Below are 23,838 nucleotides of genomic sequence, written 5' to 3'. Positions count from 1 at the left end.
TGCCTCCTGAGATGACTACCTTGAGCCACATGTCTGGCTTTCAGAACTTTAGCTGAGAGTCACATCCCCAGGCTGCACCTCTCTGGGCTTCGTGCAGCAGCCCCCAGGAGCATGAAGGGTGCTTACAGTGCCAGTCAGCAGTGCCGTCAGCAGGAGACTCGCACCAGCCTGATGCTACTAACATGACAGGAAGGGGTGGAAGGCTACATCAGAAAGGCGGGGAGGGGGGGTGAGATGGGGGTCAGATAGAATGATGTCGAGGCTCTGGGGTCCATCCCAGTGCACATAAATCAGGTGTACACTGGTCCCACACTGGTCACTGGAAGGCAGGTCAGTAAACCAATGTCATCCTCAGCTACGTATTAAGTTTGGGGTTAGCCTGAGCTACCTGAGCTAGCCTGAGTTAACACGAGCTACATGAGACTCTGCCTCAGGAACTCTGATAACCAACGGTGATGGAAACAAGACTTCTCTGTGATCAGTTACAGCTTCGTTCATAAACCCCAAGTGGGAACAGCCAGTGTTTGTGGTGATATGGTTAGGTGGTACCCACTAGAGTGAACCGGAGCAAGGCTCTGACACCCCATGGCATGGAGGGAGCTTGGAGGGCACAATGGAACTGGGTGAAGATGGAATGTTCTAGATCAGATAACCTAACAATCTGAAGTCACACAGTCTGCAATGTGAATTTCACAACACTTGAATTATACTTCAAAAAATACTCCAGTAAATCGGGTAGTTCCAGGTATATGAGAGGCTGAGGCAGGAGAGTGGCAGCGAGTTTAAGGAAGTGAGGGCCTTTCTTGTAGATCATCTACAAGATTGTCCCAGGCAAGAGCTCACAGCCTGGGCAAAGGCCCTGGGGCAGGGCAAGCCTGTGCTGAGCAGCATGAGGGCTCCTGTGGCTGCACAGGGAAGGAGGGAGAGCGACAGGGAGGAGGACAGCAGGGGCTGGGCTTTGATCCTGACAGAGGGGATCTAGGAGGACGCTAACTCCTCTTTGGCGACCTCTGGTGGCCGCTGTGGAAAAGACAGCCATGGCAGAGTGACCACCCAGTTCGCTGGTTCAAATCTCAGCTTTCTCTTTTTGTTCTCCCAACTCCACGCTCCTGGAATATCAACTGGAACCGAGAGGCCAGCCTCTCGGCGCCTCCATTGCCTGCCTCCCAGAGCTTCAAGGCTAAGTATTCCCTCCCAAGGCCCAGCTGCGGCCCCTGTATCTTTTCTGCTTGCAGATAGTTGGGGAGAATGGGGGTGGGGTGGAGATTTTGTTTTGTTTTGCTTTGGTTTTTTGAAGCAGGGACTCACCGTATCCCTGGCTATCTGGACTTGCTATTGCAGACCAGGCTGGCCTTGAACTCACAGAGCTCTGCCTGCTTCTGCCTCCTGAGCATGGGAGATAGGCGTCACTCCTCTCATCTCTCACATTCACCGCAATCCTCCTATCGCAGCATCAGCGGCAGCCACCTCAGCAGCCACCCTCCAAGAACTGTTTATCCTTTTTCTCCCAGCCTCCTTTGAGACTGGACCCAACCTGGCTTCCTACAGGACAAGGACAGGAGACCCACACACTGCATGACCCTAGTTCCCGGCTTTGGGCCAGGTAACTGGAGGTGGCCAGTCAGTGACCCATCTAGCTCCTTAGACATGGTTGCCTCCTTAGACAGGCTGTCCTCACAGCAATAGTGAACTTGTATACTTGCTTCAAAAACCTTAACTCAAAACGCTTCTTGCTCTAGGTCCTCAGTGTTTTTCTGTGAGATATTTAATCTACCTCCCATGGATTCATCTAGGCCTGATCTTTCCTTCCACTCCAGCCCACAATCACCAGTGAAAACATGACCTGCCTTAAGCACACAGCTTGCCTTGTAGCTCCCACCTGTACTGCTTGGAGTAAATTCAAGGCCTAGAATCTGCCAGTGAGGGGCGGGGGCCTGGTGGGGAGAGAGTTGGCTCAACCCCCAGTGAAGACCTCACGACATAGCTGTCACACTGGGAGAGCTACTAGCATAAAATGGGTAGAAGCCTGGACTTAGTTCAGCACCCCGCAGAACCCAAAATATCCCACTAGAGACGACCTAGCCCAGTGTCTGCATCACCTCAGAGGACCCCCAGGACTAGCCTTCTAGGCTATGCTGCATCAGAATGAAGCACCCTGCGGGAGTCCGAGCTCTCCAAGCCTGGAAGTGACATCAGCACCCGCCAGGCCTTCCACAGGTGGGGAGGAGGGGGAGACGACAGCCAAATCTAGGGAGCTGCCGCCCCCGTGTGGCCCGTACTAGAATTGCAGCCTTCGCCGTCTGCGACTATCTGGCAGTTTTGATGTTAAAAAATTGTGTGCGGCCCTGGCCACCGGGCTCCGGATCCTGGAACTGGGATATCACCTGTGTCCCGGGGGAGGAGTCACTACCAGACCAGCTCAGTCCCTGTGTGGGGCCTGAGTGCTGAGCATAAGGGTCTCTAGGGATGGCTGTCTGTGGCTCCCCGCCTGGCCCAGTTTTAGGAATATGTGGAGAACTGGCTGGTTCCGGATTCTTTGCAAGTTTCTGAGTCTTTAACTTAGGCCTAACACCCATTTTATAGAAAAAGAGACAAAGAGACAGAGAGGACAGAGCTGTGTGATTTCAAGATTAACTCAAAAAGAGAAGCGATGCAGTGTGGGTAAACACACAAGAAGAATTATGGGAAGCAGGTAACTATCACAGGCAAGCAGTACCCCTCAGAGGCCATTGGCTCCCAAAGCACCCGGGCAATAATTAACATGGTTCACTTCAGTTCTCAAGATGCAGGAGCCACGAGCTGGGGAAACGCACTATGCAAACCTGAGGACCGTAGTTTGAATCCCTACCCCACCAGCATACACCCTTCAGTCTAATGGCACACGGTATGACCATCAGATCTTCCCAGCAGGACATGAGCAGCTCTTGGAGACACCAGTTCAACCTTGTGATTGGTTCTTCCAGGCCGGGATCCAGTTCGAATCGCACTTTCCCCAGGAAGTTGTGTGTCTTTCGAGCACTGAGCACTGTGTTGACATCTCTGAGCCCCCTTTGGCAGCCAGAGCCGCTTACTGAGAGAATTCTCAACTTTGAATAATAGAGCACATCATGCTCTGCCACCCGTTGCAAAGGAAGTACGATCTGGGTTCGCTCAGGATGGGCGACACTGGGTGTGGTAGGTTCATATGGGGGCCTGGGGTGGCCCTCTCTCTGTCCTCACCTGGCAGCCAGCTCAAAGCTGTTCCTTCCCTTACTAAATGGCTGAGTTTTGAATGCAGAGTACAATAGCACAGGCCTTATATCCCAGCACTGACAGAGCCAGGCATCTGTAAATTCGAGGCCAGCCCGGTCTACAGATTGAGCTCTAGGAAAGTCAGGGCTATACAGAGAAACCCTGTCTCTTTTTTTTTTTTTTTTTTTTTTTGAGTTGGGGATTGAACCCAGGGCCTTGGCCTTCCCTGGGGAGGCCCCCTCCATTTGGTATAATTTCTCACCCCCTCTGTCTCAAACAAAACAAAACCAATAAAACAAAACAAAACAATAAAATGGTGCACTCCAGCCTCTCTCCTTACTGAGCTGTTTTGTTTTTTTTGTTTTTTTAAGGTTTTTTCTTTTTTTTTTTTTTTTTTTTCGAGCTGGTGACCAACCCAGGGCCTTGTGCTTGCTAGGCATGCGCTCTACCACTGAGCTAAATCCCAAACCCCATGTTTTAAGGTTTTTCATTCTTTGATGTTGAAGGTTTATTTTTATTTTGTGTTTATCTGCCTGCATGTTTGTGCATGTTCTGTATGCAGTACCCACAGTGGCCTGAAGGGGGTGTTGGGTGCCCTGGAGCCTAGAGTCACAGACAGCAGTGAACCCCATGTGAGTGCTGGGAACTGAGCCCTGTCCTATGTGCGAGCATTGGGTGCTGTAACCACTGAGCTGTCCCTCCATCCCCCTCCCTTTTATTCTGGGCCTAGAGTGCAGCAGTGAGGCTGAGCCAGCCAGGGCTCCCCAGGCATCCTCCTGCGTTGCCTCCTGCCACCTGAAACGGCATCTATACCACAAGCCCAGCCATGTGTCGCTTTGAACCCGGGTCCCCGTGGGCCCATGTTAACCCACTCAGCAAACTTTCCAGCCACAAAGCTTTTGTTTTTTTGAAACAGGTCTTGTGTTGTCCAGGCTGGCTCCAAACTCAGTTAAGTAACAGAGGATGCCCCTGAATTCCTGATTCTCCTGCCTCTGCCTCCCGTAGGTAGCCTCACAAACAGAAGCCTGGAGATGGACATACCTCACTCCAGGGGTTGGCGGCTGAGCACCTCAGGGACCAGTGAAGACTGTCTGGGATCCCAGGCCTTTCTCCTCCCCAAATTACCCAGGTGTCTCCAAAGACACATTTAACCTCACAATTACACCGACAGTCCCCCTGGGAGGCTGGGCAAGACCTTAAAAGCCCTTAAACACCGCAGGCGACTCCCTGATCTGAGGTGCCAGTTCCCATGTGTGGGTCAGGTGGCCCTGAGCAGAGAGAAATCTCACAAACGCAAGACGCAAGACGCTGTCCCTGAGGACACGGGGAGGGAGAGGAGGATTCCAGTCCCCTCAGCCAGGCCACAGGCTTCTGTCAGCCTCTTCTGCCTCACATACCCAGGGGGTACTGGACTCCATCCACAGTTCTTCATAAACTAGGTGTGGAAGCAAGGGCCTCAGATGTTCAAGGTCAGCCTCAGCTACAAACAGAGATGGGAACCAGCCTGGGCCATACAAACCCTGTCTCAAAAAGAAAAAAAAAAATAAAACCAAGCATTTTTTAAAATTTTTATTTATTGTATGTATGTGAGTACACTGTAGCTGTCTTCAGACACACCAGAAGAGGGCATTTGATCCCATTACAGATGGTTGTGAGCCACCATGTGGTTGCTGGGATTTGAACTCAGGACCTCCAGAAGAGCAGTCAGTGCTCTTAACCGCTGAGCCATCTCTCCAGCCCAAAAACCAAGCATTTTGAGTGTTGGTCCTTGTCTGAGGTTTTGGAGATGAGAGGAATGAAGGCATGATGAGCAAATTAAATAACTACATGCATATGGTGTGCACATGCATGTATATGGTGTGCACATGCATGTATATGGTGTGCACATGCATGTATATGATGTTTACATTTACGTTACATTGCAACAGGTGGGGAGAGCAGAGGTCACAGCCACCATCGGGTGGGAACTAGGTCAAGGCAGTGGTAGAGAAACAGGAACCCCAAGGTGAGCCAATGAAGGCGTAGTCCTGGATGGTGTGTGGTCAGTTGCTTTTTGTTGTTGTTGTTGCTACTGTCTGAAATGCTGGGGATCCTGGGGCCTGTGAGCACTCAGAGACAAGCACCACACCCTCAGCCTGGAAGGTTTTGCTGAAGGACTCACTCAAGTAGCCCAGGCTGGCTTTACGTTCACCAAGTAGCTGAGGCTGTCCTTGAACTTCTGGTCTTCCCCCTCTGCCTTCTTTTTTTTTTTTTTTTTTTTTTTTTTTTTTTTGGTGCTGGGGACCGAACCCCGGGGCCTTTCGCTCCCTGGCAAGCCCCCACCCCTGGCTAAATCCCCAACCCCCCCCTCTGCCTTCTAAGTGCTGGGATAACAAGCGTGTGTCCCACCATGTCTAGCTCAAACAGGAAGACAATGTATATAAAGTCCTAAAATTACTTAACGTCCACACATCCAGTCTTGACTCTGCCTGGATCCCACAAAAAACACCCACAGCCTTGGTGGGAAGGCCCTGAGCAGGATTGTCGGAGGAGCAGAGACCCCGATGTCTGGGGCACAGGGAGAGCAGCATTAGGGAGGGGGAGGCTTGGGTAGAGGTGGCCTGGGAAGACAGGTTGAAGGCTGCACGCCCACATACAGAACCGCCTGGCAGTCAGCACTCAGTAAACGCTCACAGAGGGAACAGATGGGAAAGAGTCCCTGTTGGAAATGATCCCTTGGTGCAGCCTCTGCCTTGCTAATGGGGAACTCAGCCCACGCGAGGACCCACAGTCAGGTACCAGCCAGGGTGGCTGGCCTGAAGCTCCAGATCTGGACAGACAAGCCCCACTTCCACCTTGCCTGTTCAGCAGCTGCCTGTTCACCCTGGCCTCTCACTAACCCTGAATGCTCTGCCATCATGGCCCTGCCCTGCGCTCTCCCATGTGGCCTGTTGGTCATGTGTATCCCAGCCGAGAAGGACGTGAGTGTCCCATGGTTGGACACTTGAAATAGGTCATCACGGTGAGTGGCCCTCAGGACTCAGAGCTGCAGGGTGGGATGTGGGTGTCAGGGGAGACTGGACTCCCACAGTCCAGGCCACAAACTGTTTTGTTTTGAGTGACAGGTTGACAGTCCCCATTCTGGGATTTTTTTTTTAGGAGAGGTTCTTTTGGGAGGGTCTCATGTAGCCCAGGCTGGCCTGAGACAAACTGTGTTTTGGGCGATGGCTCTGAACTCCTGATCCACTTGCTTCCACGTCCTGGTTACTGCAGTGCATGCTGGGAACACTCTGCCCTGTGAACCCAGTTTCTAGCTGGGGGTGACAGTGACGTCATTGGGCTTGATTTCTGGAGACATGTGTCACTCTTTGCATGGAGTGGGTGGAAGCCATAGTCATAGTGGTCAGCACTGACAGAACCCAGGACACCCACAGAATTCAAAGGACAAGGCTGACAGAGAAGCCTCTCTCTCTGGCACCTCACAGGGTACCCAGTGCTTTCTGGGTAATAGCTCAGCTCTTAATCCCAGGGTGCAGCCCACTCCATCCAGTATCCTAGAGTCACCTGCCTTCATGCCACCCAGCAAATGGGCCCGACACAATGAAACCGAGACTATATCCGTCCCTCTGCCAACTGCTGTGTGACTTTGGCCATGTCAACTCCCCTCTCTGTGCCTCTAGTTCTTCATTCTCTTATGGACACTGGTAGCTACTTCCCATTCAGGTATTTAAGCCAGAACCAGGTACAGATAGAGGGAACTGGAGAGATGGCCCAGTGGTTACAGTACCATCTGTGAGTCCGGTTCCAGGGGACCCAACACCGCCTCTAGCGATTGTGGGAAGGGTAGGTATGTGGTGCCCACAGACTTGCATGCAGGGATGCAGGAAATAAATAAAAGACAAAAATGAAACCAAGAATATCCTGACAGAGTCATGGTGCATGGGCCAAGACTGTTATCCCAGCTTTTTTTTTTTTTTGGGGGGGGGAGAATCCCAAGTTCAGAGACAGCCTGGGCCACTCTGTGAGACCCAGGCTGAAAAGGTAGAGTACAGTGCATAGTAAGAGGGCTGGTGCTTGGTGGAGGGGCAAAGTCCTCCCCACCTCCCAACCTGTCCTGCCGGAGGGAGGTCCTTGGACATCCACAGTCAATAAATCAGTTTATATGTCACTTATACATGAAACACAACCTGATCACAATTCTCTCCGTCCCTGAGTGCTATAGAAAATTATTGTTTTGAGGGGGAAGGGCTGTGATTGGGATATAAAGTGTATGAATGAATGAATGAATGAATGAATGAATGGAAAAGGGAAAGTTGCTTGTTTGTTGTTTATCCTTCACCCAACCACTCATCCACTCATCCACCCATCCACCCACCAATCCATCCACCCACTCACCCACCCATCCATCAACCCACCCATCCATCAACCCATCCATCTATCAACCCACCCATCCATCCATCCACCCATCCATCCACCCATCTACCCATCCATCCATCCACCCATTCATCTACCCATCTACCCATCCATCCACCCACCCACCCACTGGCATTTTGAGGTCCTGAAGAGGTCTTTGAAGATCAGGTTGGCCTTGACTCACAGAGATCTCCCTGTGTCTCCCTCCCGAGAGACGGGACTTAAGACATGAGCTGCCACGCAGTTGATAAATTCCTGCTTCAGAACAGCAGACATAGCGATTCCTGGGCCTGCAGTGGCCTGCCCTGCCCTCCAGTGTCAGGTCTGTGTCTGGTCCTCCCTTGCTGGTTTCCCATGCTTGTAAGCTGTTGAGTCTAGTACTTAGTAGTCACTTCAAGAGAAACTGGAGATCCTGGAGGCTGGGAAGTCAGGGAGGGGGTGTGGCCACATAGGGCCAGTGACTGCCATGACACTTGACAGCTCTGGCCATGTTGGAATCAGAGACCGTCAGCAAGCCACAGAAAGGGGATCTGTATACCCCAAAGTGGGACAGGACGATGGTCATAGGGAAGGCTGGTCTGACGCAGGAGGGTTAAGAGTTCAGGGTTATCCTGTGCTACAGAGTTCCAGGCTAGCCTGATCTCCACGAGACCGTGTTTCTATAAATAAAACAAGACAATGTCACAGGCCAACCGTGGCACCTTCACCAAAAGCCCTACCAGCCGGGTATGGGTCAGCACCAGGAGCAGCCGCTTGGACTCCTGCCTCCAGGATACCAAAGTCTGAGTCCGGGTCCTGTCTCTTGAGGCCTGGAGTCTCCATGGCTTCCTCTTCCCTTCATTGGCCCTCTGTGGCTGGGGGAGGACCCCGACCACCCCACTGGGGCTTGGCATGGCCGTGGCCTAGCCAAGCCTGGCTGGCCACTGTGTCTGGGCCATTTGAGTCTGACACTGTATGGAACTGTGGAGACAGTGTCTCGCTCTACAGTTTAAGTTGGCCTGAAATATAGGGGTGAATCATATTGGCCCAGGGAACTCTTCTTCTTTCATATATTTTATGTTTTATTTTTTATTATTTTTGAGACAGGGCTCAGCCTTGAACTTACAGAGGTCTGCCTGCCTCTGCCTCCCAAGGGCTGAGATTAAAGGCATGTGCAACCACACCAACATATTTATTTATTATATATAATATATGTCATATACATTTACATATACTTATATATGTATTTAATTTTTTGGACAAGTCTCACTCAGTAAACTGGGCCACAGGTTAATGCTGAAGTCCAACAATCCTCCTGCCTCAGTTTCCCAAGTGCTGGGCCGAAGCTAGGACGTAGGGAACTCTTTATTTATGAGACAGGCTCTCTGTGTAGCCCTGGTTGTCCCAGAACTTTCTATGTAGACCAGGCTGGTCTCAAATCAGAGATTCGCCTGTCTCTGCCTCCAGTGCTGGGATTAAAGGCATGGGCCACCACCACCTGCTGTGCCCCTCTTTAACTTCTTGATGTTTTGAGATAAGGACTCCTGTAGCCCAGGCTGTATTCACTGTGTACATCAGGCTGGCTTCCACTTACCTCAACCTACCCAGTACCGGTAATAACTCTTGTAGCTCAACACAAACCACGTCTTACTTTTTGTTGTTTTGAGACAGGCTCTCTGGTAACCCAGGCTGGCCTGGGACTCTTGATCCTCCTGCCTCCGCACCCCAGTCAGTGGGTTACAGACCTGGACCCCCATCCTACCTCTGAGGGACAGGTGTCACTCTGCTACCCAGTGTGCCCCCCAGCCATGCCAACCCTCCCGACTCCAAAGAGGATGTAGCACGCTGTAGGCACTCCATAAATCCACCCTGAAGCCTGGGCGCCTAGGCTGTGAGTCCGTGGCCTGGGGGCTGGGGGTTTGGGGGACCATTGAGGCAGGCCTCGGGCCGGGGCTCCGGACCGTGGCGGGGGCGGGGCGCACGGGGCCAAGGTCACGGGTGGGGCGTCCGGGCCTGCGCAGTGCCGGGCGCGGCAGGTGGAGCGGGAGCCCGGGCGGCACCGCGTCGCCATTACACAATAGCGCGGGCGGCGCGGGCGGGCGGCGGGCGGCGCAGGAGGCGGGACGCGGGGCCCCGGAGCTGTCGATCGGGGACAAAGCGCGGCCGCCCGGCGCCCCCCTGAGCCGCCTGAGCCGGGGCGCAGCCCGCGCCCCCCGCGACTGACATGATGTTTCCGCAAAGCCGGCACTCCTGGTAAGGGGACCCCGCGCACTGCACCCCAGAGCTCTCCCTGCACCCTCAGCTCAGCTCACTGCACCTCCAGCGCTCACCCTGCACCCCTTCTAGGTCGGATCCCTTCTGTCTCCCCGCCCAGGGCCTGTCCCAGAGGCTCCCTGTGCTCCCCCACCTCCTACAGGCCTGTGCCCCAGCCCTTGCACCCTACAACCCAGGCCCTACGCACCCCACCAGCCCAACACTGCATCCTTAGCCCGGATCCCTGAACTTTGATCCCTGCCCTGAGTCCCCTCACCGCCTCCCCTCCCCGGCCCCCCAAATCCCGACTCCAAGGTCTTCTCCCCACCCCCAACCCCTACTCCCGGGCTCCGGATCAGCCTGTCTTCAATCTTGGGCCCGCACCCCACTACAGCCGCATTCCGCCTGTCTCCCGGCCCTGGGGCTCAGACCCAGAGCTGCAGCACCCTAGGCACAAGTCCTTCATCCCCTTCATCCCAGGCGCGCATGTCCTCCAGCCCAAGACCTTGCACCCCCACCCTGTGCTCTGCACCCCACCAGGCCCAGCTCCTTAAGAGCTCCAGACTGGCCTGACACCAAGTCCAAGGCCCTGCACCCACCACCACCTCGGCCCTGCACTTCCTTCCACCTTAGCTCTGCCCTGTCCCCAAGTCTTGTGCCCTCTATCCCCCAATCCAGTCCCCACACCCCCTGTCTCTCCCTCCAGCCCTGTCGGGCCTGGCGTCACCATCCGGGCCCAGCGCCACCTCCAGCCTGGCTCTGCGTCCCTCCTCCAGCCGCAGGCCCCGCACCCCAGCTGCCTTCCTCCTCCAGGCCCCATCCGGCACCCTCAGCACTAGGGTTGGGGGGACCCTGTGCCCGTATAAGGCCGAGTGCTCCCTTGTCCGGAGCCAGATATCCCCCATTCCCCTGCACCCCCTCCCCAGCACTAGGCTCTGTCCCCCTCACATCCATCCAAGCCCGGGCCCATCTGTCGCCTCCCACACCAGCTCCCAGTGGCTATGCTCCCCACACCCTACCCCTAGCCTTGCTACCCAGATCCGAGAATCTTACAGACCAACTCCTGACCCAGTGCCCTCAGATGCGGGCCCTGTAAACGCTCCCCCAAGCCCCTCCCCCATAAGCTCTCTCCCTAACTCCCAGGCCATGACTTCCTTGTGGCTTTGGCTGGGACCCGGGAGGAACCCCACAGGGCACTCCTTGTGGCAGGGCAGCTTTTGGGGGGGGGTCCACCCCTGAAGAGCACACCCCTGAGGAAACAGGTGTGATGGGGTACCCCCAGGAAATATAGGGTGGTAAGCTAGATGCCTTTTCCATGCTGGCTTTGGAGGGAGGCCTGTATCACCTTGCTTGACTTAGAGGGGCTTTCTGGGGAGTTCCTCCAGGGGGGGCAGCCACATGGGTGCTGCCCCTCACAAATGACCAGTGTGTAAAAGCATCACCACTGCCTAGAAGCCTCACAACCCCTTCCTGGCTGCCAGGGCCTGTAAGCAACCCAGGAAGTGGGGCGTGGGTGGGGCAGGGCGCTGCTCACCCTCCTGCACTCCGCAGGGCTCCTCCCACCTCCCCCAGCAGCTCAAGTTCACCACCTCCGACTCCTGCGACCGCATCAAGGATGAGTTCCAGCTGCTACAAGCGCAGTACCACAGGTGAGCGGGGCCTGGGGACCCAACCTCTGTAGACTTGTCTGTGGCATCAAAGAAGGCGGGGTGGGGGGTGCCTCAGCCATCTCAGGGCCCAGGAGGTGGGCCAAGAGTGTCAACAGTTCAAGGTCATCCTCAACTACTTAGCCAGCCTGGGCTACGTGAGACCATGTGTACAAAAACAAAACAAGCAGCCCCTAGTGTGGAGGAGGAAACCGAGGCACACAGCATTCGCGGTTTCAGAGGCCCAGTCCCCTTGCATCCCTCTGTTTAGCACAGCCTGGACTGGGTGCCCAGAGAGGGTGAGTAGTCCGCCCAGGTTCACACAGCCCCACCTTCTCCTTCTGTCCAGTTTTGGAGTGGGGGACCTTGCAGGTGTCCCACAGACCCTCCAGCCTGGTCACTCCCACCACAAATACTTTTCTCGTTTCTGACGGGTTCCTCATGTGTGAAACTGATCACCCCAAAGCCCAGAGGTGTTAGCAGTTTCCAGGAGTGCACAGCACAGAAGCAAGAAAGCTGCAAGCAGCCTGAAGCTGGGGAGTTGGGGTCCCAGCCACGGGTCTCCGTTTGACCCTAGGCTGGACCTGTTTTATAGGATCCAGTGGTGAGTGGGCATGGGGGTGCAGGTCCAACCTTCCAGCTCAGTCAGGCGAATGTTGTTCTGGGCTAGCCTGAGGTACAGAACAAACCTGTCTCAGAAAATGAACTAATAATAATTATGATAGTAACGATAAAATCTTTAAAAGACCCTTAGATTTCTCCAAGAAAAATGTAAATCTCAGTGTTTGTGGAGTTTTCTATTTTAAAAAATTATTTTATTTAAGTTTTTGGTATTTATTTTGAGACAGGGTCTTATGTGGCCCAGGCTTTCCCTATGTAGCCAAGGATGACCTTGAGCTGCTGACAGGACAGGACAGGACAGGACAGGCAAGGCCCAGGGGGTGCTAGGCCAGCCATCTACCCGCTGGGCGGCTCCCCCAGCATTTGCCATTTTAAAGAGGAATTTAGGGCACCATTTTGAAGAGGGATTTAGGCACCAGTGCAGGCTATGCCTGCATGGCTCTGGGACCACTCTTAGGGTGACTTCTGCCAGGACCTGCAGGGCAGACAGAGGCTGTGTGTCACCCCATAGGCAGATGCCATCTCTGAGCTGCATTGTGCTGCCCTCTGTGCACTGGGCCTGGGTTTGGGACTGGGGAGCAGGACCTTGTGCACTCACGGTCGAGCCGCAATAGCCTTATTTATTGTGCGTGCGTGCGTGCGTGTGAGTGTGAGAGAGAGAGGGAGGGAGAGGGGCCACAGTGTGACTCAGGGTCCACCACTCAGTCTTGCATCCCTGAGCGAGTGCGGCCTTCACTTGGAGAGCATATCAGAAGTTAGCTGGGCTAACGAGCCAGGCTTTTCCCATTGCTCCTGTCTGAGCCACAGGCCCTTGAGCGGCTGAGCCTGTTCAGGGCTGGCCGAGAACAGGGTCACTGTGCAGGCTGTGTTGGCCTCGCGTTCCTGACCCTGTGGCTGCGCTAGGCTGGCTTTATGTTTGTTTTTTGTTTTTTTCCAGGACAGGGTCTCACTCTGTAGGACAGGATGGCCTCAAACTCACAGACGTTTACCTGTCTTACCCTCCCAAGTTTTGAGGGCCTTTTGGATTTAAAAAGAAATATTTTGATGGGCTTGTGGGCACAGGACTTTAACCCCAGCACTCAGGAGGCAGAAGCAGGCAGCTCTCTGAGTTCCAGGACAGCCAGGGCTACACAGAGAAACCCTGTCTTGGAAGAGAGAGAGAATGGGGGGGAGGTAGTGCTGTTGTTGAGGTGGAGGTCAGAGGACAAGTTGGGGGAGTCACCGCTAGGCAAGAAGAGCCTACCCCACTGAGTAGCCTCATAGGTCTGGAAAGCAAGCCACAGACCCAACCCCTTGATCCCACTGACCTGTCCTGGTCCAGGAAGGTTGCCACTACAAAGAGAAAGCAAGTGGAGTCCAGTAAGGTAGAGCAGCCAACCTGGAATCACACAGCACCGGAAGGCAAAGCGACCCCAGCCTCCAGCCCCGATGAGACTAGAGAGATGGGCTGGACCTGAAGAAGTTTCCTGAAGCCAGGACACCTTGGGGTGTCTGTTCCTTTCAGCCCTGGGCCATCTCAGTCTTCAGCATCTGTTGTTGTGTGGAGATATCTCCCCGGGTTTGAGTACTTGGGTTACCGCCGGCTGTGTGACCTTGAACCTCTCACTCACCCTCTCTGGGCACCCACTGAATCCCATGTTAAGATGAGATAGGGGGATGACAAGTTCTGCAGCCCTCATCTCCTGCAGGAAGGTACCTCTGACTTTGGTGGTTGTTATTCCATTGAGAATGCTTTTGGAATTTCAGTAGGGGAAACTGAGTAACCTCGCCTGCCCAGGATTGCAGAAAACCCAGGGGTGTCCTTAAATGCAGCCAGATGTGGTGTTTGGCCCTGTCTCAGTTTGCATCTTGGGGCTGTGGCTCAGTTGGCAGGAGAATCAGAACTTCAAAGTCATCCTCAGCTACATAGTGAGTTCAGGGCTAGCCTGAGCTACATGAGACCTTGCCTCCAGAGGTGCCCCCTACCCCGAGGGGACCTCAGTTGGCTTCCCTTGTGTGTCCTCAGCCTGAAGCTGGAGTGTGACAAGCTGGCCAGCGAGAAGTCAGAGATGCAAAGGCATTACGTCATGGTAAGGCCCTCTCGGGGAGGGGGAGCGGGTGGGGGGGTTGTGAGCGGCGACCCCAGACTCCCCACATACTGCAGGTGCCTGCTACCGAGTCCCCACAGGCTATCGGCAGCCTGGCCACCAGCCCAGGTAGTGGCTGAGGTGCCAAACCACCGGCTCGCAGCTCAGGCCGGCCAGGTCTCAGCCGTCCTTGGCGGGCTGCAGGAGGAGGCAGCTGTGGAAGCCTGCCATAGCCTGCCGGAAGCAACAGTTCCCTCCCTCCAGGCCATCCGGATGGCCAGGCATCCCTTAACCCTTCCTTGACCAGAGCCCTCCTAACCCCCACAGGACCAAAGGGATTGTGCCTCCGTCTTTTAGTTCCCAGCAGGGGAGGTTGCTGGGGTCTTGGGGCATTGTGACTGGGGTCTTGAAGAACAAATAGGAGCTCACTGGATGGGGGTAGGGTGGAAGGGCATTGCTGGAATGTGCAGGGAGAGGCAGGCCACCCACAAGGCCACAGCCCTTTGGTCCCTGACACGCTTCTCCACCTCACAGTACTATGAGATGTCTTACGGATTGAACATCGAGATGCACAAACAGGTGAGCCTCAGTATCCCTCCTCCATGACCCCAGTGCCCTGTGATTCCCAGACTGAGCATTGAGGCCACTCCTGTTACCCCCAGAGGTGGACTCAACTCCCCCTCCCCTGCCCTCCAAGTGCCCCAGGTACTGAGGGAAAACCATGTGTTCCAGGCTGAAATTGTGAAGAGGCTGAATGGGATTTGCGCCCAGGTTCTACCCTATTTGTCCCAGGAGGTAAGCAAGCCACCAGCAGGGGGCAGTGGGATTCCCTTCTCCCCGTGCTGAGCAACCCCCTGAGCACACACCTGCCCTCTCTGAACTTAGCAAAGGTGTGAATCGGAGCAGCTGGAGTCAGAACCCTGTGTCGAGGCAGAAAGTGCTACCGGGGTGGGCGGGCCGGCGCAGATGATTGATGGGGGCCGGGTGGGCGAGCTCTGAGGAAATCGCTGTGAAGCTGGATTCCTAGTCTCCCACCCCGACAGCCCCTGAGCCCCTAGGACCGGACTTCCCTTGTGCACTCGAACCGATTGCCCACTGCACAGGAGCCTCCCCCTTATGTTTAAACTCCAGCCTGACTGTCCCTTTGCCTGAGAGAACTGTGTCTCCTCCCTTGCCTCTTCCAGCACCAGCAGCAGGTCCTGGGAGCTATCGAGAGAGCCAAGCAGGTCACGGCTCCCGAGCTGAACTCCATCATCCGAGTAAGTCGGAGCTCCTGGTGGGCGGGGACTTGGGTGGGCAGGTGTATGACCGGTGACTGGGGTCAGGTGACAAGACCCTGGGCTGACTCTCACCCCACCCCCACCCTCGCCCCACAGCAGCAGCTCCAGGCTCACCAGCTGTCCCAGCTCCAGGCGCTGGCCCTGCCCCTGACACCGCTGCCTGTCGGGCTCCAGCCGCCATCCCTCCCTGCGGTCAGCGCAGGCACAGGCCTGCTGTCACTCTCTGCTCTGGGCTCTCAGACCCACCTCTCCAAGGAGGACAAGAACGGACACGATGGGGACACCCACCAGGAGGATGATGGAGAGAAGTCCGATTAGCTCCTGGGGAGGGGGAGGGGGAGGGGGGACACCAGGGGAGACAGGCACAGAGAGCACAGTGTTCTGAGGGCCACACTGCACACAGCTCGGTCCCTACCCAAGCTTCCACCTCCAGTCCTGGTTCCAGCTGTGCACCCTGGGCCTAGGAGACGCCAGAGGGACAGCCCAGGCTACAGGGAAAAATTCCCCACCTTCAACATTTCCCCGGGCTACAGCCACCAATCTCGGCCCAGAATGTACACAACGCTAGCTGCCCCTTTCCACCCTGTGCATCCCGAATTTGCCCCCTTTCCCCTTCTCTGCTTCCTGCACTGCACACCTGCTAGGCCCAGACCCCTCCCCCCGGCTCACCCAGCTCTGGTTCCCTCAACCGCGGAAAGAAAGCATTGGCCCGGGACTGCAGTGGGGGTGGGCACCCCACAAACTTCCCTCTCCCCTTCCCCAAATAAACGTGAGGGTTAAAAGTCGGTTTGTTTATGATTTCTTTTTCGTCCCAGTACTCTATAACTACCATGTAAGAGAAAAAGAAGGAAGCCCTGGAGCGAGGGAGCGTCTGTGCATATAGTTAGATTTTTCTGGTCGCCTCGGCTTTGCCACCGAGAGGTGGAGGGCCGCTGTACTGAGGGTGGGGTCTAGCTGTGCCTTCAAAATAAAAACATGAAAAGGTCGGATGGTGTGTCCCTGCCTCTGTCTTGTGGGGTGGGGACCCCTTTCCTCAGGGCACCCTGTGTCCTGCAATAAGGCACCCCTGGAGCAAGCAAAGGCCCAGAGGGTAAGGCCCTGCAGCCCTGGGGCCGGACGGTGCAGCTCAGTGGTCAGGTTTTCAACTGTTTTGGCAGGGTGGCCTGTGGCACCCACATGGGTGCCTTGGTTACTTTCTGAGAGGTGGCCTGAAGGCTCTCTGTACCCCTTCCAGGCTAGGCTGCCCCCTGGGGACCAGGCACCTCGGTTTTGGGCCTTTTTCTGTCTTGGTTTTCTGTGTAGCCCTGACTATCCCGAACTCATTCCTCAAACTCATAGAAATCTACCTGCCTCTGCTTTCTGAGGCCGGGCAGTGGTGTCCTGTGCCACCTGTTTTCTTTATTTGTTTTCTGTTTGTTTTTCATTTGCTGGTTTATCGTGTCTGTCCAGTTTGAGGACCTCTTGCAGGAATCTGTCCTCTTCCTCCTTGTGACCTCGGGGTCAAACCCAGGGCATCACTCTTGGTAGCAACTCCTTCACAGCAAAGCCATAGCTCTCTCAGCCAGTTTTTGTTGTTGTTTTTTCAGACAGGGTCTCACTGTGTAGCCCAGGATGGCCTGGAACTTGGTTTGTAGCCTGGGCTGGCCTTACTCGGATCCCCAGGGTGTTTCTGTGTTTTGAGACAGGTTCTTGCTACAGCTCTGGACCAAGCACTAAGAGGTCTGGAGTTCACCCTGGATCTTGGGGTACTGAACCCACTCAGGATCTTCAGCCAAAGATCCCGAGTCAGAGGGTCTGGGGGGGCCAAAGCTTCTCCTCCCTCTGCTCCTGGGAAACCAATTTGAGGTATCTCATTGAGGGGTTATTGCCCCCTTGCCCCCTGTGGCTCTTGTGGGGAAGGTCCTGCCAACAGCTGGGCTGGCAGTAGGGGGACCCCAGGGAGAGTGCTGAGCCAGCCTGACCTTGTATAATTGATCACCTATGTTCTAGTCACCTGATGAAGTGTGGAGGGGGACAAGGAGGGGGCTGAGGGTCCCAACTCCTTATGCCCAAGACTTGAGCCTAAGATAGCAATGGTGACCAGGTGACACCCCCTGGTCACCCCTGGACACCCCTGAGGTCCTTCCTTAGGGATTTTGTGGCTTTCTGGAGTCCTCCTGGGGGAACTTCTGCTACTCCATCTCTGTGTCCCCATCAACTCAGTGACTCTTAACATCTTTTGTTCCAGGGGTCAGCCTGTGGCTTGGGAACTCTTGGGATTATAGGTCCCCACCCCAGGGCCGGGCCACTCTTTGGGGTACCAGTTCCTAAGGCTCCATGTAGATTGGGAACCAACCCTGTGCCCAACAACTGTTCCCCTTCGCCTGGCCTTGGAGACTACACCCTAAGACACATCAAATGATCCTATTGCGCAGATAGGGAAACTGAGGTTCACAGAAGTAAAGGAAACCATACAAGGCTACAAAAGAGTTGCTATGTCTCCTCTGGGCAGTTGATCTTTCTGTTGGGAGCTCTTTAAAGAGAATGAGCAGGGAAGACCAAGACAGCACCCCCAAAACAGCAAGATGTTAAAGCACCAAGGCTTGCTGGGTATTGCCCAGGCCTCAGCTAACCCTGAGTCCCTGTTGCTTTACATGAACAGGAGAGAAGCCCAGAGACAGCAAGCAGCTGGATCAGGTCACACAGCCAAATGTGTGTGGACAACCCAACTATTTTTTGTTCGTGTTTTCAAGACAGGGTTTCTCTGTGTAGCCCTGGCTGTCCTGGAACTCACTCTATAGACCAGGCTGGTTTCAAACTCAGAGATCCTTCTGCTGCTGCCTCCCAAAGGCTGGGATCAAAGGCATCTGTCACCACCGCTCAGTAAAAACTTAACTTTTTCAAAGCTCACTTAGTGTGAGGAGTCCATAGTAGTGACTTGGGGAAGGGGGAACTGAGGGGGTACAGATGGTCAGACCATCAGAGACCGGAGGGAGTGCTTGCGGGGCAGGGGACTGGCAGCCACTTCTCCAGGAGCCAGTGTTTCTGCAGATGCTCAGAGGGGAACCAGTTCAAATCTCAGAGGAGAGGAGCACCTGGGTCCTTGTGGGATGTTGGCTCACTGCAGCCATGGTGGGTGTTTGAACAGGAGCGTGGCACCCTCAGATGGGAGCAGCACAATCTCATCTGGGAATGGGGACATAGAGGGACCAGGATGAAGACAGAAACAGGCCAGGCTCCAGGGAGGGAGTTCCCACGTGGCTGCTGACTCTCGGGGTCCTCCTCTAGCTCTGTCTCTGATTGCCACCCCCCCATACCCTGTTCCCTCTGGCTGTGAAGCTCTTTATCCTTGCCTGCTGGGTCCCTACTCCTCTTCCCACGTGTCCCCTCCCCACCCTCCCCTACAAACCTCTCCACAGGCTGTGGCCCAGGGGGCCTGGATGCTGGCCGCCAGCCAAGCCCCAGACAACCTTGACCGCCTCCTGCAGCCGGCTTGCCTCCCCTCCCCTCCCCTCCTCCTCTCTCTTCCTGCTCTCCTCCCCCTCCTCCCCCTCTTCTTCTCTAGCTTCATTTCTCTTCTGCCTCCTGCTTCTTCTCTTCCTCCTGCTCCTAAAGCAAATCCTCCTTCCAGCTCCCCGCTCCAGGGCCACAGGGCCTGCTGGCTGGCACTCCGGTCTCTCTGCTGCTGCTAATGTCTGGGAATAGAGGAAGAGGTGGCAGGTGACCTGTATTTGGCCTTAGATACAGGTACTGGTGACCCCAACCCTGGGTTATGCTAGGAGCTACCTCGGTTTGCTCTTGGGCCCCAGGGACCCTAACCCTCTCTGGGCCACTCTGACCACCCTGCAAAACAGGTAAAACCGAAGGAGGAAGGAGAAACAAGGCTCAGCAAGAACAGTAGGGGTGACTCGTGCCCAGCATGGGCCAGGCCCTAAGCTCATCCCCAGAACCAGAAAAGGAAGCCCCTCCCCCAAATTTTACAAACCCTCAGGTCCTGGTGAGCAAACTCCTACACGCGGCCATGCTCTCCTCAGGACCGACTTCAGTATTTACTAGGCACCTACTGTATGCAAGGGTATGAGTGTATACCAAGGACTCCCAGCACCCCTCCACCCTCAGGGAACACAGGAAACGGGTGCTAGGGCAGGGAGGCAAGAAAGCATGGGGAAGGTTTCACAGACCTGTCACCAGGACCCCAGGTGAGCAAGATAAACTTGCCTGGAGCTGCAGGAGTCCTGACAGCTGCAGAGTGGAGGCCGGTGCAGGCAGTGCAGCCTGTGGGTGCAGACAGTGGGATGAGGCTGAGTCTCCACCCCTGACCACGCCCAGTCCCATCAAAGGCCGAATTCAGGCTTTCTGTATCCTGGTGCAAGGGCTCTAAGGTACGGGTGCGGATAGTTCCAGCTCAATGGTTGAGCAGCTTAGGGAGTTTTTTGAGGGCAATGGGTAGCTATAGGAGGTTCCTGAGCTTGGGGAAAGGCTAGGATGGGATTCACACTTAAGACGACAGTGAGGTAAAGTCCCCGCCTCTCTGTGGGTGTGAGATGTGTGTGGCAGAAAACATCACTTTAGCGTGGTCGCTGTAGAACAGTCATGTTGGTTAAACATTTGCATTTGTTGTTGTTGTTGTTGTTGTTGTTGTTGTTGTGGCTTTTATTTTTGGAGACAAGTTTTTCTCAGTGTAGCCCTGGCTGTCCTGGAACTCTGTAGACCAGGCTGGCCTCGAGCGCGCTGGGATTAAAGGCATGTGCCACCATGCCTTGTGGGTAAGCATTTTCTGATCTCACTGTAAGTCTTTTTTGGAACTTCCAGGTTCGGGAGGAGGGCTGGACTGGGGCCGCTTGGTGCAGGGTTCAGGGTTCACAAGCCCCTTGTCTGTCTAGCTGCTCACTTACAGCCTAATCTTCAGCCAACCCTGGTGCTTCCCACATGCCAAGCTGCAGCCCACCCTCCCTCTACTTCTCCGAGTCATAGTCAGACGCTGAATCAGGGGCACACAAGCAAGGTCAGAGGTCAGGACTCCCCATTCTAGTTTGACCAGTGTTTAGTTAGAGGGATTTCTAACGAGCCAACTCCTATTCCCTCTGCAGAACCCCAGTATAAAACACCTACATCTAGGAAGCCTTGGGAATTTTCTAAGCAGCTTTGTGATTCCAGGCTCCGCTGTCCCGGGCTTCTCCCCTCCTGAGCCCTCTCATTAGCCTAGCCCAAGCCACAGCAGGGGGCATCTCCCTGGGAAAACTAGGCACTAAGTTGCGGGGAGGGGGTGGCTCCCCCGTGTTCTTAAGGAGAAAATGATTGTGTGTGCGCTCGTGTGCGTGATTTTTTTTTCCTGCCAACCCAGGCAGGGAACTGGGGCTCAGAGGTCACTCGTGAGCCCTGGCCAGCAGGAGGGGACCTGCCTGGCTGGTGGCCCAGTGGCTCAGCTGGGGGCGCGGGGAAGGGGAGGCTGGCGCTGTCGGAAGCCAAAGGCTTTGGCCTCCCTGAGGGAGTCGCTTTCCCGGCCCGGGTCGGATCAATGGGCTGTAATTATACCGCGCCAGGCCGGGAGCCGGTGGGGAGGGAGCGGGAGCTGACAGGAGGGAGCCGGCAGGCGGGGGCGCGGGCTGCGCGGACCCACGTTACTTTGATTGACAGCCAGAGCAGAGAGTGGCGCGCGGGAGCTTCTGGGATACGTAGTTTTTTCCCGGTCCAGATTGCTTGTTCGTAATAGCAATGTTCAGTCTAGTAAACTGAGGCACGTCCGGCACCTTCAACCTCCCAACTCCCTGTAAGCCCATTCCACCTCCTCCTGTGATTTAATGGGTCAAACGAAATAAGCTTGGGAAGTTAGCTGGGACAAAAATCAAATCGCAGCCATTCCGTAAGCGGCCAAGGTGCCTTCTTTGCCTCAGTTTACCTATCTCAGAAGCAGGCCGAAGGAAGCTTTGGTTGCCGAGCCTTGGCAAGGTAGCCACCCAGTCGAGGGACTTATTTTTATTTTTTTAATATAAAATATTTTGAGACAGTAGTCCACGTAGCCTCGACCTCACAACGGACCTCCTGCCTCAGCTTCTCAAGTGCTGGGATACCAGGAACCCGCCACCACGGTCGGCTTCAAGGGGCTTTTACTTTTAAAAGGGGATCATGATCCTCAGGGACCACCACGCGGGGCCCCACTCACGGGGAGGGGAGGAGTTGCACGCCCCAGCCCCATTGGGACCTTTCCTATTGGTCTAGCCCAGACCACCGCCTCCTGCTATTGGCTGCCGGGTACCCAGAGCTCACTGGCCAGCGCTTCTGGTGACGTCAGAGACCCATGTGGGAGCTTCGGGAGCTGAATGGCTGGCATACCCGACCAACCACGGAGGAGATAGTCGGGTCCCTGGGCAGCGGGGCGGCTAGTCTGATTTAAGGTGGTCCGAGAAGTCCCGGCTCCGAGTAGTAGCTTTTTCCTTTTTCTGTTTTTTTATTTGCACAGCGCAGAACTGCGGAGCCTGTGTGCACGGAAGCAGGGGCGCACTTTGAGGCGCTGAACCTCACTTTGCAAAGTGGAGGATCCAGGATCAGGCTGAATAGGAAAAGTGGCTCAGGAGGGTGGGAAATTCTGAGGGTACTCCCCACTTCACCACTTCGGGTGTGGTGTCTGTACACTCCAGGGGTGGGGTTCAGGCTGTCCCAAAGGAAACCCCAGATCATCTCCTCTGCTTCCATGGAGGCTCAAAGGCTGTGGCTTCCCAGGCCGGACAACAGAGGGGCAGTGGCCCTCTCTTCCAGGAGCCCCCTTGGGTCCCAGAACCAGGCTTGACCCCCTCCGGGGAGGGCTCCCTTTGGCCTTGGGTTTCTTCACAGCTGGCCTTCTGTGGGAAGGTTGCAGCAGGCGGTCTTGGGTTGATTTTTGAATGAGATGGAGATAGCATTCGGGGAGAGGGAATTCCAGGAAGAGAGCTCCAGAGAGTCCCAACTCAAATTAGGGTCATTCACCTAGGGAAGCGCAAGGCCCTGGGTTCGGTCCCCAGCTCCGGAAAAAAAAAGAACCAAAAAAAAAAAAAAAAAAAAAAAAAATAGGTCATTCAATCATGATTGGGTACCTGGAGCAGGGTAGAGGGTGTGGCCAGCACAAATAATGCCAAGAGGGAATGTGTCCACGGATAATAGGAAACCAGGGGAGATTGTACAAGGTTAGTGAACCAACGAGGCTGAAGATCACTAGCAGGAAGGATGCTGCGTGGGACATGGGGGCAGGGTTGGTCTGAGCAAAACTTGGCAGTGTAAGCACAGATGAGAGCAGCCTGTGTTAGATTGGGAGACGCTACCAATAGCGAACAAGCTTGATTTGGGGAGATGGAGAGGGTTGGTAAAGGCGATGGTGCAGGGAGAGGAGATTGAGGGTCCCAGGGCCTCTGGGGATCAGAAGTTCTCAGACACCAAAAGCTTGTGGGACAGGAGTGTGCTAGAATTTCTGGTGTGATCCTCTGTGTGCAAGGAAAAAAAATGATCAGTTAAACAGCAAAGCGGAAACCAGGACTAGTAAGATGCCATGCTCCTCGGAGCAGGTGCCGAGAGATGCATCAGGGCATCAGGACCGGCCTTTGCAGGGGAGAATATGAGTGGTCAGAACCGGAAAGAATGTTCCATGTATCCTTAAGGCTGGACAATGCCTACGATTCGATGCTACAGACCATGGTGGTCAGATACTGAGAGGGCTCCACCCCTGGCCACGGCTCCAGCCACTCACTGGGGGATCTAGGCTGGGGAATGGGGTAGGCAGTGTGTGTGGGGGGTCTGCAATGCCAGCCTTACTGAGCACTCTCCCACACATGTGTCACCAGTGGCTCATGTTTTTACTGCCATCGCTTGTCTAAATCCTTGCTTTGTTCATACAGCTCCTGGCCAGCCAGCTGTGATCTTGGCTGGTCTGTGCCTCATCTCCCAGAGTCTGATCAGAGAGAGCTTTCTGTTCTTTTATCATGGAAGTCCTAGGTTTCAGCTGGAATCCTCCTGCTGTAGAGCACTGGCCATGAGTCTCATAAAGGCCCCTGTCCTCTGTAGTTGAATAGCTGCCCACAGAGATCCAAACTTAATATAGATGTGAGGTCTTCCCCCATGATTGTTGCCCACTGATTCCCAGTGCATAGTAGTTCACAGTAGCAGCAGCCATTTAAAAAAAAAGATTTATTTATTTATTAGAAGTATACTGTAGCTGTCTTCAGACACAGCAGAAGAGGGCATCGAGATCCCATTACAGATGGTTGTGAGCCACCATGTGGTTGCTGGGAATTGAACTCAGGACCTCTGGAAGAGCAGTCAGTGCTCTTAACCTCTGAGCCATCTCTCCAGCCTGCAGGCATACATTTATTGTTGATTTAATGATGGACCAGAGCTCAGGTTTCTTTTCCTTTTTTTCCCCCT

General features: G+C 54.8%; 1 protein-coding gene across 2 annotated transcripts; it reads left to right on the top strand.

The window, feature by feature from the left end:
- The first annotated feature begins 9,640 nt into the window (after nt 1–9,640).
- On the top strand, nt 9,641–16,454 carry Tle5 (TLE family member 5, transcriptional modulator). 2 transcript variants are annotated; one of them, XM_032907102.1, is made up of 7 exons: nt 9,641–9,852; nt 11,406–11,504; nt 14,128–14,191; nt 14,723–14,767; nt 14,921–14,983; nt 15,373–15,447; nt 15,568–16,454. In XM_032907102.1, exons 1-7 carry the CDS (start codon nt 9,827–9,829, stop codon nt 15,784–15,786), a joined length of 591 nt encoding a protein of 196 aa, XP_032762993.1. In that variant the 5' UTR covers nt 9,641–9,826; the 3' UTR covers nt 15,787–16,454. The 2 variants fall into 2 exon arrangements, with proteins under 2 accessions (XP_032762993.1, XP_032762985.1); XM_032907094.1 differs by having other exon boundaries at nt 9,646–9,852; nt 15,565–16,454.
- The last annotated feature ends 7,384 nt before the right edge of the window (nt 16,455–23,838 follow it).

Source organism: Rattus rattus, chromosome 1 (genome assembly GCF_011064425.1).
Source record: "Rattus rattus isolate New Zealand chromosome 1, Rrattus_CSIRO_v1, whole genome shotgun sequence".
Lineage (NCBI taxonomy): Eukaryota > Metazoa > Chordata > Mammalia > Rodentia > Muridae > Rattus > Rattus rattus.
Note: the sequence above shows the minus strand (reverse complement) of the source record. Positions and strands in the feature narration are given on the sequence as shown.